General features: G+C 34.2%; 1 protein-coding gene across 1 annotated transcript in view; it reads right to left on the bottom strand.

The window, feature by feature from the left end:
- Positions 1-2768: 2768 nt before the first annotated feature.
- Positions 2769-16282, bottom strand: part of LOC113388633 — a 65277-nt gene continuing 51763 nt past the window's right edge. The window contains exons 4-5 of the mRNA XM_026625998.1: positions 3000-3106; positions 2769-2911 (exon numbers count right to left, since the gene is read on the bottom strand). Of these exons, the coding sequence (XP_026481783.1) occupies positions 2769-2911; positions 3000-3106 (250 nt within the window). The remainder of the gene's footprint in view (positions 2912-2999; positions 3107-16282) is intronic.

The following is a 16282-nucleotide window of genomic DNA, read 5'->3' as shown; positions in this document are numbered from 1 at the left end:
AATGATATTTGACGGTCAAAAATTATCATTAGACATATATTCAACAAAGTATCGTATATTATATTTTATAAAGATTTTAAAAATGATTCCGATTCCGTGCCAAAAATTTTTATTTTTTGAGTTCACTTGCAATGTTCAAACAAATATCAAAAATTTCAGCAAAAAAATGAATACAATTCATTTTAAAAATGCATATATTTCATATGTGTTATTCTAATCCTAAGGAATATATATCTCAGATAGATTCATTCGGCATGTTAATGTACACATTCTCAAGTGTTTTATACGATAAGGTCGTCACTATATAATATAGGCGATATATATTAGTTATAAATTATCTATTTGAAAATACTTAAAACAATTGTTATTAATCATTGATCAATGATTGATAACTGATTTTTTTCCCTCGAGTATTGATTTCTAGTACGAGAAGTACAAGCAATTTGTCTTAAGGCACGATGCCATGCACCACTAGCTAAGAAGGCAGTTCAAAAATAAATCGACATCGACAAACTACTTTGGGACATCAGCAGATGACAAGTCTCTTTACCAGTGGATTCCTTGGTCTGTTTCCAGTAGTAGTTAGTCAAGAATTCATAAGAAGTTAAAAGCCATTAACATTGAATAGGATCAAATTAGTTTAATTTTTCTTGGCCCCAATGAACTATCCTGTAGTTCTTACAACATAATACTATGTCATTTTGTCCATAATATAGGTATATCATTTTGTCCGAAAGTGAACAATAATGAATAAATAATCAAAAATCCATTAAAAACCTGATCATTGCAAAAAAATTACATGATACTGATATATGTTAATTGACTTTAATAGGAAAAAAAATAATTAAAAAGTCCAAAAAACATGACAAAACCACCTTCAAAATAAGCTTTCAAAAAAAATGTATAAAAATTGCCTTAACTGAACTGGATGATTTATCTCGACACGAATACACCTACCATAAAAGATGTAATAAAACAGTGCATAAATATAGAAACAAGCTAATCAGTCATCCAAATTTACTAGAGCAAACTTAACGGTCACGCACGAACACTGCTCGCGCCTAGATCTCGTATCCTAGCGGGCTAACCCGAGCGCTGCTCGCCAAGGTTAATGTTTATGTTTTATGCAATAAAAGGCTTACGATGGCCCGTTGTTGGGATATGTTTAGTTTAGATATGATAAGTACAGATCAATTAATAATTGTATATATAATAAATCAATCTTTAACGACTTTTGAGATTAGAAATAAACATGTAAAAACCGCCTTTCTGAATATCCATCAAAGGACATGTTATTGTTATATGTTTGTGTTATTTTTGATAGGAATCAATTGAAGATTACATTGGAGTGTTTTATCTCTAATTAAGCAAGAATCCATCTATTTTGTTTTTGACTTTTAGAGTTTTTACACGTACATTTGCTCTAATAATTATGTATTGTTGAATTTTCTTATTTGTTTACAAATTTGTTATACTATTTTTAGATAAATAGATATTATTAAAATTTAAAAGTCATTAAATAAAAATATCGTATTATTTATCATATTATAACACAATAGTTTATACATAGAGCATAAAGGTAGTCCAAAAACCAACAAAGCGGTCATCGGTTTTATAATATTTATTGTTAATTTTAAACAAAAATAACATAAAACTATGAGGTAGATTGAACAAAAAGTCACCACTTGATTTAAGTCATCAATTTTCCTGATGAAGATTGAAATAACTTAGGTATAGTTTATACAAAAATGTTTAGAAGAAAATAGTTAAGTTTATATTATTATCATTAAAATATTATTAATATTATATTCATAACAAAGGGAAAAACAACTATTGAGTTGTTTTTCCAGCATGTCACTATAGTACACAATGTCCCTATTATGGCTGACAGTTGTAAATTCCACAAATTTACTAAATGTTCTTAACTGGACAATTGTAAATATATAGTAGTGAATAAAAAATAAACTAGTGGTGTGTATGACATCGTGCCTTGAGGCAAGTTGCTGGAACTTCCCGTGCCGTAACGAAATATGTTTGAGAAATATTAAATGTTTTTATATAGATTATTATAAATACTGTAACATTGTCTTGTTAAAGCAATTATCTTGTTAAAATAAGCAGAAAGTTCTTTGAATCATTCAAATCGGACGCTTAGTTCACTCAAAAAATGCCATTTTGTGCACATTTAGCTCTGTATCTCCGAAACCGCTGGACCTGCCTTTGCCAAAAACGAATCACCACTTCTCCTCATCATTACGAATTGAATGTTTTTTGAATCATTCAAATCGGATGCTCCGATCTCTCAAAAACTCAATTCTTTTCTGCACTCTTTGCTCCGTATCTCCTAATCAGCACATCTCCCTATCGATAGAAATCGAGTGCTTTTTGAACCATACAAATCGGTTGATCCGCGCGCCGGAAAACGTGGACGAAAAATTGTGTCTATACATACATACACACATCATTTTTTTCTGATGTATGCCAAGATGTTCAGAAACCTCCAAAACGTGAAGAAATGTAAAAATTTCAATTTCGATTTTTGGACGATTTCTAATACGGGAAGTTAATAAATAAACTTTCGAAGACGCGATATACGTTAATACGTTACACGTTAACATAATTAGGGCTTTCCAATTATTAAATAAGACCACTGTATCATTTTGTCCGTATATACCATTTTGTTTGTATCTCTCCACTGCATATTTAGAAATGCACCAAAGTGCATTTCGTTCTCTTATTTATTAAATATTCGATAAGTAAACTTACAGTCAAAATTCTATCATCTTCCTTAAAGCAGAGTAAATGCAGATGTCCTCTAACTCAGTCGCCTGAATACTGCCAAAGCTCCGCTGGGTTCTATGAGAAAGAAACCCGGAAGATTGATAACTACTCGAAGGTGTTATAGGTGGATCTATAAATTATACATAATACATATCTAGTAAATAAGTATGTTTTAAATTATTATAATACTTTTAGCAATGGTTTAGAATAAGACTTACTAGAAATTTGGATAGCATTAACATTTAAAGAATCAACAATCGAGTCCGCATTTGTTTCAGGAGCAATATTTGTCAATAAACTGTCATCAGGTTCTCTGCAAATATCTCTGAAAAATATTGTAAGATTTACGTAACATAATGAGGGCTATTTTAAAGCATGATGATGCCTTATTAATTATATACTGTAAAAATGAAGGTAGTGTTTGACTCGTTATAAAATATTGAGTTAGTTTACATCATTAACCCAAAAGGTAACTTTTTAATATTTTCATACCTTCTTCACTTTCTTCTTACTATTATTTAGCTCTTTTATAAATATTTTATAAATTCGAGATTATTGAAATAGTATTAATTCTTGTGGACTTTAATTTATGAAATGTCTTTTGTATATATATATATATATATATAGATATACATAGCGATACATTTATATATCGCTCGTTAGCCGTTGAACCGTGCGGACGTGTTTTTTGAAGTGTCATAATGTCTCTGACACAATTAACTATTCCGGAATCGGATTCCAAAAAATCCTACAACTGCTGTGAAACAAAACCATCTGCAAGTGTGGGTGTTTGTAAGAACTGTGGCAAAATTTACCATGTGAGTTGTGCAACAAGAAAAGGTTTCAAATTCATTGTTGGAAATTTGATACAGTGTTGTGAGGTGAGCAGTGAAGTGTCAAGTGACAAACATATGGATACTATAAACCACTTATCGCAAACAATTATCGACAAAAATACGATAATAGACGATAAGATGACAATAATAAAGGACAAGGAATACATAATTCAGCAGCTTGAAGAAAAAATTAAGATGCTGCAATTATTAAAGACAAATGAAAAGAAAAAAGAGGCATCGTCAGCTGCACCCAGTATTGATGGTAATACTGAGAAAGCAGCATCCAAGAAGCCTAAACATAAATCTAACAATAAAAACAGTGGCAATGCTAGTAAGGTCTCAAAGGAACAGGTGAGTGTTGCAGTAGCAACTGCTTTGAAGGAATTGGACAAGCGGAGAACCGAAACATTCCGAGATGCGGTTGCCAACACGGAGCTGCCTGCTAAATCGACCCAAGCTGAACAACAATCAATTAAAGCAAATGACGATGGAAATTGGACTTTGGTCCAGAAAAAGAAGTTGCCGAAACGAAAAAACAAGGCCATCGAAGGAACAAATGTGAGCACTACACTCGCGGGAGTTGTGAGGAAGGCCCACTTGCATGTGTTTCGCTTGGCACCGGAAACATCGTCGGAAACTCTAAAAAATTATTTAAATGAAAAAAATTTCAAGAATATTGAATGTGAGAAAATGGCTTCAAAACATCCGGAAACATATGCCTCCTTCAAAGTCTCCGTTGCAGAGAGTGAATAGGAAAGAATAAAATCTCCGGATGTGTGGCCAAAAGGAGTCTGTGTGGACCGTTTTTTATTCCATCTGGGAGAAAAAACAAAGAAAAATTGTCAAACTGGATCAACATAATGTCCCTGAATATTCAATGTTTATCCAATAAAACCGAGGCATTAACAAAGGTCGTCCATGACAATAAAATAAACATTCTTTGTCTATGTGAACATTGGCTTGGCAACGACCAAATCGACCTGTATAGCATACGTGATTTTCGGCTAGTCAGCTCATTCTGTCGTAGTAAACATATGCACGGAGGTGTTGCTATTTACTGTCGGAAAGAGATAGAATGTTTGGAATTAAATTACATAACATCACAATCCGATGAGTTGACGTGCGAAATGGCCGCATGCTACATAAAACAATTAAAAACTGTTGTAATATCGATGTACAGATCTCCCAATGCGACACTTGACACATTCTTGCAGAAAGTTGAGGAGTCTTTACTGATTATATATGATAATTTTGACTTAAAAACAAACATCATCCTATGCGGCGATTTTAATGTTAACGTTATTGAAAAATCAAATGAAACAAATGCGTTGATCAATTTAATGTCTATGTTTGGGCTACAGCATTACTTAATGAAACCCACTCATATTAGCCTTACTTCAGGAACTTGCATTGACAAACATCGATGAAATTAATTTTTCAGTAGACACCTTTCCAGCGGCAATCTCTGACCATGAAGCTCTGCTTATTCGTTTGAGAGTTGACCATAATGAAAGTACATTCCATACTAAAAGAAAGATCGGTGGTCCCTACATGAACAACTTTGTTAATCAAATTGGCCAAGTAGACTGGGAACTCTCGGTGATAGGAGAGGATCCTAACAATCAGTTTAATAACTTTTTAAAAATATTTGAAAAGATAGCTCTAAATGCATTTCCGTGCAGACGAGTATCCATCAAACGGAAATGGAAACCAGTGCAGTCTTTAGAAGTCCTGAAATTGAAGAAAATGGTCGACTTAGCATATGACGCATTTAAACAAACAAAAAGGGCCGATTATAAAGATTTCTATGAAAACCTGAAAAAGCGATACATCCAAAAGATGGAGCATGAAAAAAAAACAAACGAATATAAAAGACATTATAAATTCTGATAACAAAAATATCACAATTTGGAACATAATAAAAAGGGAAACTGGTAAGAATTTTACAGATAATATAAGTCATGAGGCACCCAGTGTTGAAGACTTCAATAATTTTTTCAAAAATGTAGCCATAAATGTAGTAAAAAATCTGCCCCAGCCAATAATTGCAGCCGATATCTATTTGACAAAGGTATTTGTGAAGGGGCAAAGTATATTTTTAAATCCAACTAGCCCAGAGGAAATTAATACAATGATTAAACGCTTAAAAAATAAAACGTCGTTTGATGCCTTCGGCATTAATACAAAAATGGTAAAATCTGTCGCACAGTACATTGCTGGACCGTTGTGCACGATAGCAAACAATATTTTCTCCACAGGAATCTTTCCAGAGAAAATGAAGCTGGCAAGAGTGGTACCATTATACAAATCAGGAAATCGTCAATCAGCAGCAAACTACAGACCCATAGCCATACTGCCAATATTTTCGAAAATTATAGAAATGTTGTTAGCATTAAGAATTACAAGCTTCTTCGATGCTAATAATTATTTTGTAAAAAATCAATTTGGATTCAAAAAGAAAATTAACACAATTGATGCTGTGCTAGACTTTTTGAACTTTATATCAAATTCACTGGAAGATCATAAACACTGTGGTGCACTGTTTTGCGATCTCAGCAAAGCATTCGATTGTGTTCCACATGACATATTTCTCAGGAAACTGGAATATTATGGATTTAGAGGCGTAGCCCTTAAACTTATGAAATCATACCTATGTAACAGGTATCAGTTTGTGGAATGGAACAATAAACGAAGTAAGATAGCAAGATTAAATGCAGGGGTTGCCCAAGGGAGTATTCTTGGACCACTTCTTTTTATCATATTTGTGAATGATCTACCACCGAACATTAGCTGCCACACAACGCAATTTGCAGACGACACGGCATTGGCGGTTGCGGACGAGAACATCGCAAATATGAACGAAAAAATTCAGTATGCCCACAAGCAAGTTGAAAACTGGTTTTCAGCCAACAAAATTGTACTAAACAATAGTAAAACTGTCCATATTAACTTTACTTCCAGTAGGAGACATAAGGAGCTGCATGGAGGGGAAGTTAAATATTTGGGTCTTACTATGGACAGTCTGCTAACTTGGGCGAAGCACATAGATTCAATATGTACTAAGCTCTCAAAATCAATATATGCCATCAGAAGAGTTAGACACATTATAAATGAGGAATGCGCCAGAGAGGCTTACTTTGCCATGTTTCACTCTGTGTTCTCATATGGAATATTGGCATGGGGACACTCGGTGCATACCTCCAAGATAATGGATTTACAGAAGAAGGCTGTAAGGGCAATCGGAGGGGCCTCACCTCGGGAGCACTGCAGACCCTTGTTTACTAAATTTAGAATACTGACTGTTACCAGCCTTTACATTTACCAGCAGGCGATTGCGGTCCATGCAGACAGAACAAAACATGTACTGAGGAGTGACGTCCATGGCCACAACACGCTCCCAATGAGTGGAAGAGTAAAAGCAGGAATAGTTTCAATGCTACCGTTAAAAAACATCTTATAGATCAGCCTATATATTCAATTAATGAATTTTTTAATCCAAAATAAATATTAATTGTCATTAGGTTAATCTTAGAGTTGTTCATAACCATAACTGATATTAGTTTAGTTATATTATTGTATAATTGTATTGACTTAAATTGTAAATATTGAATTTGAATAAAGTATCTATCTATCTATCTATCTATATATATATATATATATATATATATATATATATAAATGTATATATATATATATATATATATATATATATATATATATATATATATAAGACACACATGTTGAAAATTGAAGTCTTTTAAAAGGTATAACAAATTCAGAAAGAATTAATATATAGCATTCGCGATATAGGTACAATATCACCTTGGATTTTTCTACTCAACATAATTGCTTCAATAATGTTGCCTATAATTTTTATAAATACGTACCATATTTTAACTGGCTTTTAGTAATTTACGATCTAAATTAATTTTTTTTCACTATTAATTCATTATACATTATTACTTAAGTTTATATTTGAAGTGAATTAATTTATCAAATCCTGTTCACATGTGCTCTATTCAACCTTCTATCAACAAAATTATTGCAGTAAATGGAGAGGAAAAAAGCGTGTGTCGGAAATAGGCTAATCTTTATCTTAAGTTCAGAAATTTCATTTATATACCTTTATACGTATCTTTTATTTTTTGTAACGAAATGCAAATTGTTTTCACTTCTGAACGTAAGATAAAGATTAGCCTATTTCCGACACACGCTTTTTTCCTCTCCATTTACTGCAATAATTTTGTTGATAATAGGGCACATGTGAACAGGATTTGATAAATTAATTCACTTCAAATATAAACTTAAGTAATAATGTATATTGAATTATTAGTGAAAAAAAATTAATTTAAATCGTAAATTACTAAAAGCGTGTTAAAATATGGTACAAAATTATAAAAATTATAGGCAACATTATTGAAGCAATTATTTTGGGTAGAAAAATCCAAGGTAATATTGTACCTATACTGCGAATGCTATATATTAATTCTTTCTGAATTTGTTATACCTTTTAAAGGACTTCAATTTTCAACACGTGTGTCTTATGCTATGACCATAAATCATAAAGGCAGACGATGATTTTTTGTGTGATAAATTTGGAATATCAATGTTTAAGTCGCGAATAAACAAAAAATCATTTATTTATACATCCATATCTACACGTATGACTGGAAAATTGTATAACCCTTGGCATTTAAATAAATTGAGCTATAAATTTGCAGTGTATAATTTTTAATACACAATTTTATTGAACATTTTTTAATATTTCTTATCATTTATCATTTTTTATGGATAATTAAAGTGTTAACTGTGAGAATTGAGAATAATCATTTCATTTGAAACAGTTCTACATTCAACATCACTCATGTATTGGTGTGAATAGTAATTCGAAAACCAATAAAGTTTATTTTTAACTGAACGGTATAAATACTAGTATAGGATATTAAAAAAACGTAGATGTGGGTACAAAACAACGTCTGTCGGGTCATCTAGTATATATATATATATATATATATATATATAAACTAGATAATATATGTTAAATTTTGATAATTTTGATGTTGAGATATATGAGATTCAGTCTTCAGCGCAATACATCAATTAAAAACTTGTATGGACCTATAACATTTTTATTGTTTTCATACGTTTCGATCAATTGTTTTGTATCATCTTCAGTGGACTCTAGTTTAAGAGCACAGATTAAAACTATTAATTAAAACTAATTTATAAGAAAGTGGTATGGTGTAAAAACTTACATGTAATTGTAGTAATCATAATTATTTCTTAATAATAATTGTTCACAAATGCACAACTTTGATTCTTTACTAAAAAATTGTAACTCCTTTAATAAACACCTCACCTTCACTTTCGAAAAAGAACACAATAAATAGATCAATTAGCTTTTTAGATGTAAATATCATAAAAACTCTAGAAAATAAAATTATTACTAACTGGTACCAAAAACCAACGTGGTCTGGCAGATATCTCAATTTCCATTCTTATCATCCTACTAACATGAAAATTGGTACTATTATCAAACTAGTTGATCATGCTATTCTCTTGTCAGATAAAAAGTTTTGGCCTTTTAACTTATCTCTAATCCACAGAACCCTATTAAATAATTGCTATCCTCCACATCTTATAAAATCAGTAATTAACAACAGGCTTTCCGTCCTTAACACAAAACATAATCATCCTTCCCTCGAGTCCCAGAAAAAAGAAGAAAATAAGTTTATTGGCACTATTTGTCTCCCATACATTAAAAATCTCTTTCCTATTTGGAAAAAGCTATTTGAATTCGCGGAGTTGCGTTTAGTTTGCAATATTGATCAGACTCTTAACCTTTTTATTTTCGAACTTAAAATCACCGATAAGTTTAGATCGTATTTCTAACATCGTGTATAAAATTGACTGTATAAATTGTGAGGCCACTTATATTGGCGAAACTGGACAACATCTAAAAAAACATCTTAGACAACACTATAACAACTCAAATAAAAATCAAAATCAAACAATGATAACTGACCACATCCAAAATTTCAATCATATTTTCAATGTTGATGTTGCCACAATTTTATATCACGAGTCGAATACATCGCAGAGACGCTTTTCAGAATCATATTTCATACACTACTTCTTCACTGTGTGAGAATTACCAAGTAGTTTTAAACAATGTCTCGAAATTCATACTTTTAAAATAATTACCTATTCTGATCGACGTTTTAATTATATTAATTTTAATGTTAATTTTCTTTTTCTTTCAATTTTTATCTCAATTCTACCAACTATGTCCACCCTCACAATTATCATCTTTTTATATTTTACTATATGTACCCTCCCCGCGTTGTCAAACCTTAAATTCTCTGGTCAGTTCGTGTACTTTGTACCTAGCTTTTAACACGTAGTGCGCACATTTGTATACATTTAGGCTTCACTCTTGCATCGTAATACGGAATAGCGGGATGTACTTTATAATTTCATAAAAAAACTCATTCTAAAATTTATATATTGTTCAATTTAAAGTGACAAGAATTGGTTTCATTGTGCATTGTGAACAATTATAATTATGAAATAATTAGGATTATTACAATTACATGTAAGTTCATACCATATCACTTCTTATATTAGTTTTAATTAATAATTTCTATCTGTGCCTTCAAACTAGAGTCCACTGAAGATGACACAAAACTATGTGTCGAAACGTATGGAAAAAATAAAAATGTTTTAAAGTCAAACAATATTTAATTGATGTATTGCTCTGAAGACTGAATCTCACATATCTCAACATCAAAATTATAAAAATTTAATATAAATTTCTGGGCTGAAAAAAGGACATTTCGTATCACACCTCGTTCCAACTTTTTGCTACGCACTCTATCAAGATTTTATTAATTGTAGTTTAATTACCGATGTTCTAATTAATTATTTTTGTTGTATTACGTATATAATATTTTTTATATATTTAGCTAAGTTTCTTAGTAAATTGTAATAACTTTCATAATAAATTTGTACACTATTCTTGCCATTTTAAATTTTCTTATTTTGCTTCCTTTTTACATTTTTACTTTTACTTTATTTACCGTTCTTTTTATTTACATCATGAAGCAAACGACTTTCAACCGCGCGTTGCTCAAACGAACTGATTATTCTCAAAACAATCACCCCCTAAATAATTCTTTTTACTCGTTTATCAAAAAACATTACGGTTTTTATATTTTGTCACAATTAAAACACATTACCAAACTAAATACGAAATTAATCACTAACATTAACAAACAGATTTTCTTAATAAGTTGCAGAAAAGAGAGTATAATTCCTAAGTTCTATCAATTCAATACAGACAAATTTTCGCACCTACATAGTTCGCTAAAATACAAATTTTCTTCATTAAGGGGGTATTCTACTGTAGAATTTTGAAAAAATCGAAAAATTTTTTTTTCATATTTTCAAAGTTTAGTTATTCAAAAATATGTCATTAAAAGGATTTTTCAAAATTACTATTATTTCCTGAGTTATATCCATTTTAGTGACGTGGCCTCGGTTCGGGTCAGACCGAGTCTCAAAACTTTGAACGCGTTTTTCTCGGAACCACTTTTTTCGAGCTGGCGGTAAGGATATCTCAAGTTCTAATGAACCGATTTACTTCAAATTTGGAGAGGATCTTCTCTATACATTGCTTTATCGCATGGACCTCTCTCAAAACTATAACTTTTCATTTAGTATTTTTAAAAAAATCGGAATTGTTAAAAAAAACATGAAAAAAAATTTTTTTTTTCAAACTGCCGCCATTCAAACAAAAAAATTTTTTTTGACTTATCCAAGGTTCATACGATAGCGACATCTATAATAATTAAGAACCCATCTTTTTTTTATGTTTCGGATCACCAGGAGGGTTGGAATCATGCACGCCAGGACACCCTCTTTTTTTTTGAGCTCCCACTTTGACTGCTCATAACTTTGTGAATTCTAATTTTTTTTCTTTAATAATTTTTTTTATGTAATAATAAAATATCAATAAACAAATGATAAAAAAATCGATAGTAAAAATATTATTTGTTTCCTTTATACAGCGCTTCAAAAACCGGGCAAAATTCATGCTTCTACAGTAGAATACCCCCTTAAGCCTCCATATGTTATCCATTCAAATCAAGAATTGTATTTGCAATGTCAATAACTTGAAACTAGCTATTGATAAAACGTACGCTTGGCTCATTCATGCTGTTGGAGCGGAGATTCTGCAAAGCTTTTCTGAATAAGAATCGACTCGTAACAACAAATTTTTCATTAAATTAAAAAATTCTTATAAAATTAAGTTCGATAAATTATTGCAGTCTAAACGCAACCTTTCAAAAATAGTTTTAAATAGTACACTAATTAACAAATGGCTAAAAATCTTTCCAGCGTCACAATTCCAGATAGATTACTTTACATTTTTGCACTAGGTCCTAACTTTGCAATCCCGAATAATTGCCACTTTGGTATATTACCAATGAAATGCGTATGTTAATTTATAATAATAGTTTATTAACAGTTTATGTACAGAGATATCTTATCGCGACAACTACCCGGGACCGACTGCCTGTTCTGCCATCCGGCACGACCCTTCACATAGCGACGTTGCCATACGCCTACAGTACTCCCCCTCTAGTGACGAAGTTCACGAAAATCCGGCCTGCCAAAAATCCGGAAACCGAACTCGGCGTCCTCGTCTTGTTGAAGAGTTTGGTTGTGCAATTGACTCAGGCTCTATCGAGCTCAACGGCTGAGATCTGCTGTTGTCAGATTCTCGCTGGATTGTTTGCGGAATCTCATTAGGCTGAGACGGAACGGATTCAGCATTTTCTTCTGGCGCTAGTGTGTATGCTGGCTTCAAACGGTCGATAGATATGGTGACATTTTTGCCACGCATACATACCACAAAAGTCTTTGCAGATCAGGATTTCACCTCAAAAGGACCCTCATATGGATTCTGCAGAGGTCTCTTTGGGCCATCGTTGGACAAGACTGACACGTCTTGGTCCTCAAATCGAATAAGTTTAAGTTTGAGCGACGTGTTGTTTTCGGTGCGCAACTTAGCTATTTCTTCATCTATTCTCTGCTCCACTGCTAATAACTTCATATCTGTTCCGGCACTTCTTAGAGACTCCACCCACGATAATGCGTCGGCGACAACATTTTTCTATCCCGACATATGGCGTATATCGATTGAAAATTGGGCGATAAAGTCTAAATATCGGAATTGACGAGAAGAACACTGACTATCATTCTTGACAAATGCAAACACTATTGGTTTATGGTCAGTAAAAATTGTAAAAGTTCTTGCCTCAACCACGTGACGAAAGTATTTCACCGCTTCATACACTGCAAGTAGTTCACGATCGTAAGTTGCGTATTTCCGTTCCGTTGTGCTCAGTTTTCGCGAAAAGAATGCCAAGGATTGCCAGCTGTTAGCGACCTGCTGCTGTAATGAGGCTCCAATGGAATGTTCTGAAGCGTCGCAGAAAATAGCTAAATGAGCATTAGCGTGTGGGTGGGATAGTAGTGCTGCTTGAGCCAGACTCTCCTTACACGCTTCAAAAGCAGCTGACGTATGCGCTGTCCACTCTACCGGGGTTTTGCTCTTCGGATCTCCACGCAGAAACTCATTTAACGGTGCTTGAATTTGAGCGGCATTTGGTATGAACCTTCTATAAAAGTTTAGCATGCCCAAAAACCGCCTCAGCTCTTGCGTTGTCGCTGGCTTTGTGAATGTCCTAATAGCTTCAACCTTCTCTGGCAAGTGGCGAGTACCCTCAGCCGAAACCTCATACCCCAAAATCTTTACACTTGTTTGGCCGAACACACATTTAGCTGGGTTTATTACAACTCCAAATTTCAAAAGTTTACCAAACAGTGTCTCTGCTTAGGTTTACCAAACATAGATGCGCCATATGTTCTTCCTCGGATGACGAAGCTACAAGAATATCGTCGATGTAGGCGTAACAAAAATCTAACCCTTGCAACACCTCATCGATAAATCTCTGGAATGTTTGCGCGGCGTTGCGCAATCCAAACGTCATGTACAGAAATTCATATAGTCCAAACGGCGTTGTAATAGCGGTTTTCGCAATATCTTCTTCCGCCACCGGAATTTGGTTAAACGCTTTCACCAAGTCTATAGTCGAGAATATAGTTTTTCCGTCCAAGGCTTGGCCAAAATCATGAATATGACGTACCGGATATTTGTCGGGCTTCGTTCGCGCATTCAAACCTCTATAATCGCCACATGGACGCCACTCATCACACCCTTTTGGAACCATATGTAGCGGGGCTGCCCAACAACTTTTCGATGGTCGAGCCGTTCCTAATCTCAGCATAGCTTCAAACTCCTTTCTAGCAGCAAATAGTCTGTCCGGAGCTAATATCCGAGGTTTTTGAACCACCGGCGGTCCAGGACTGGTTTCATATGGTGCTGCGTCGCGTGCTTGCGTAACCTAACAGCGCCGTCTGGTCGTGTTAAACCAGGAAACTTTTCAAGCAACTTATGGTACGCCGTTGAACCCGTTACCACCTTTATAGTCGCTATTGATCCCGCTGCAATATCCGCCTGCGCCATTAATCCTGTCATAGCATCCGTTATTTGACGATTTTTCACATCCACAATCAAACCGTAGTATGCGAGAAAATCTACACCAATTATTGGTTGCGTAACGTCTGCTATAATGAAGTTCCATGACAGGTCGCGACGTAGCCCAAGATCAACCACCATTGCCACCGTACCATAGGTTGCAATCGTCGTATTATTTGCGGCGGCTAGCTGGTATGCAATCCTCTTCCTATTTGGATTGCATAATAATGAGCGCGGAAACGCTGACACGTCCGACCCCGTATCAATCAGGTACGACACTTGACTCTTTCTGTCACTTAGGCAAACACGGCGGCTTATCTGTCTCTCTGGCGTAAATTGTTTGCCGCTAATAATGATGGACACACGGAGTTTTCCGAACGCATCTTGCACGGCGATCGACATCTCGTTGCGTTCCGACCAAACCGTCGATGATATTCGCAAAGCGTTCACACGCGCTCTTCCGAACTTGACCGAGGACTCGCGGGCGTACGCGATCTGCGCCTTTGACGAAGGGATGAACCGTTCCGTCGGTCCTCTACCTGTTTCTCAAGTCAGAAATCTCCGCTCGCATATTCCGCAATTCTGACGCGATGTTGCCGTAAAAAATCATGCGCGTGCGAGGATGTGCTTGCAATCGCCATCGTTGTTGCACCCGATGCTGTCTCCAATTCCATAATTCTGTCGGCGGCTTTCGCATTCAAGTCTATGTCACTGTTTTCCCGTACAGATATTAATGCTTGCACATGGTAGGCAAGCGCGACGACCACATTAAGTTTAGCATTTCTTTTGAAACAGCTGAACCCGCTAATAAGCGTAGGTGCCGTAAAAACAACTGGCGTAGCTTTGTTTCATCGGAAATGCCATACCGTTTCAACAATTCCTTTTCAACACACTATATGGATTATCTTTAGGGGGTTTCAGAATTATATCGCGAACTTCCAACGCATACCGCGGGACCCAACTTACTAACGACCGTATGAAATTTTGAACTTTCATTCTTCACATTAGCGTGTGCAAACACACTTTTGGCTAAAGCAAACCACAATTCTGGGTCCTGCTCGTAAAAATGTGGCAAATTTACGTTATCGCGGGGCACTACTACTGGCGTACTCATGTTTTCCACTGCACTTAACTTTTTCGCACAAAATTCATTTAAAATTAACACACACACACTAAATCACGTCGGGGTCACCAATTTGGTATATTACAATGAAATGCGTATGTCAATTATAATGATAGTTTTTATAACAGTTTATGTACAGAGATATCTTTATCGCGACAACTACCCGGGACCGACTGCCTGTTCTGTCATCCGGCACGACCTCACATAGCGACGTTGCCATACGCCTACACCACAATTTAAATTTTATAAAGTGTTAAGCAGACTAGAAGCTGGCCTTCATAATATCAAAAATCCTGAAGTAAAATCTAACATTCGTTCCCATTTTGCAAAAAATTCTCTCATACATCAAGTCCTTTAACTCCAAAAAAATGTTGATTACAAAGATATTTTAAGAGACATAAAACTTTGTAAAAACTTTCTCAAAGATAATCCGAATATTTTAGTAACCGAGCAGATAAAGGAAATGTCACAGTAGTTCTCGACAAAACTACCTATTTAGAAAAAAATCACTAGTCTAGCTAATGACATAACGTTTTACAGTCCTATCAATAGCGATCTACAGATCGAATCAAACGCACTTTCCACAAATTCATTAATAATTTAGTATCTACTAAACAAATTCCACAAGACTTGTCCTTGTCGTTAAAAAACCTACATCCTAACAACCCAAAATTATACGGTCTCTCAAAAATCCACAAAACCAATGTACCCTTAGACCTATAGTTGCAGATTTGAATTCTCCCCTAAATAAATTTTCCAAATTCTGAGCAAACCCCTCCATAGTTGCTGTTAATTCTCCTTTCTTTTAATAAAAATTACTTCGAATTTGTCAACAAAATACGTAATACACAATTGCCCAACAACTCCCTCTTAATAAGCCTAGATGTAGTTTCTCTTTTCACAAATGTCCCACTAGAACTAATTTTAGAGTCAATC

The sequence above is a fragment of the Ctenocephalides felis genome, unplaced genomic scaffold (genome assembly GCF_003426905.1).
Source record: "Ctenocephalides felis isolate EL2017-DRISC unplaced genomic scaffold, ASM342690v1 CF-g0.4_SCAFFOLD_00845, whole genome shotgun sequence".
NCBI lineage: Eukaryota > Metazoa > Arthropoda > Insecta > Siphonaptera > Pulicidae > Ctenocephalides > Ctenocephalides felis.
The sequence above is the reverse complement of the archived record's forward strand: the minus strand, read 5'-3'. Positions and strand labels throughout refer to the sequence as shown.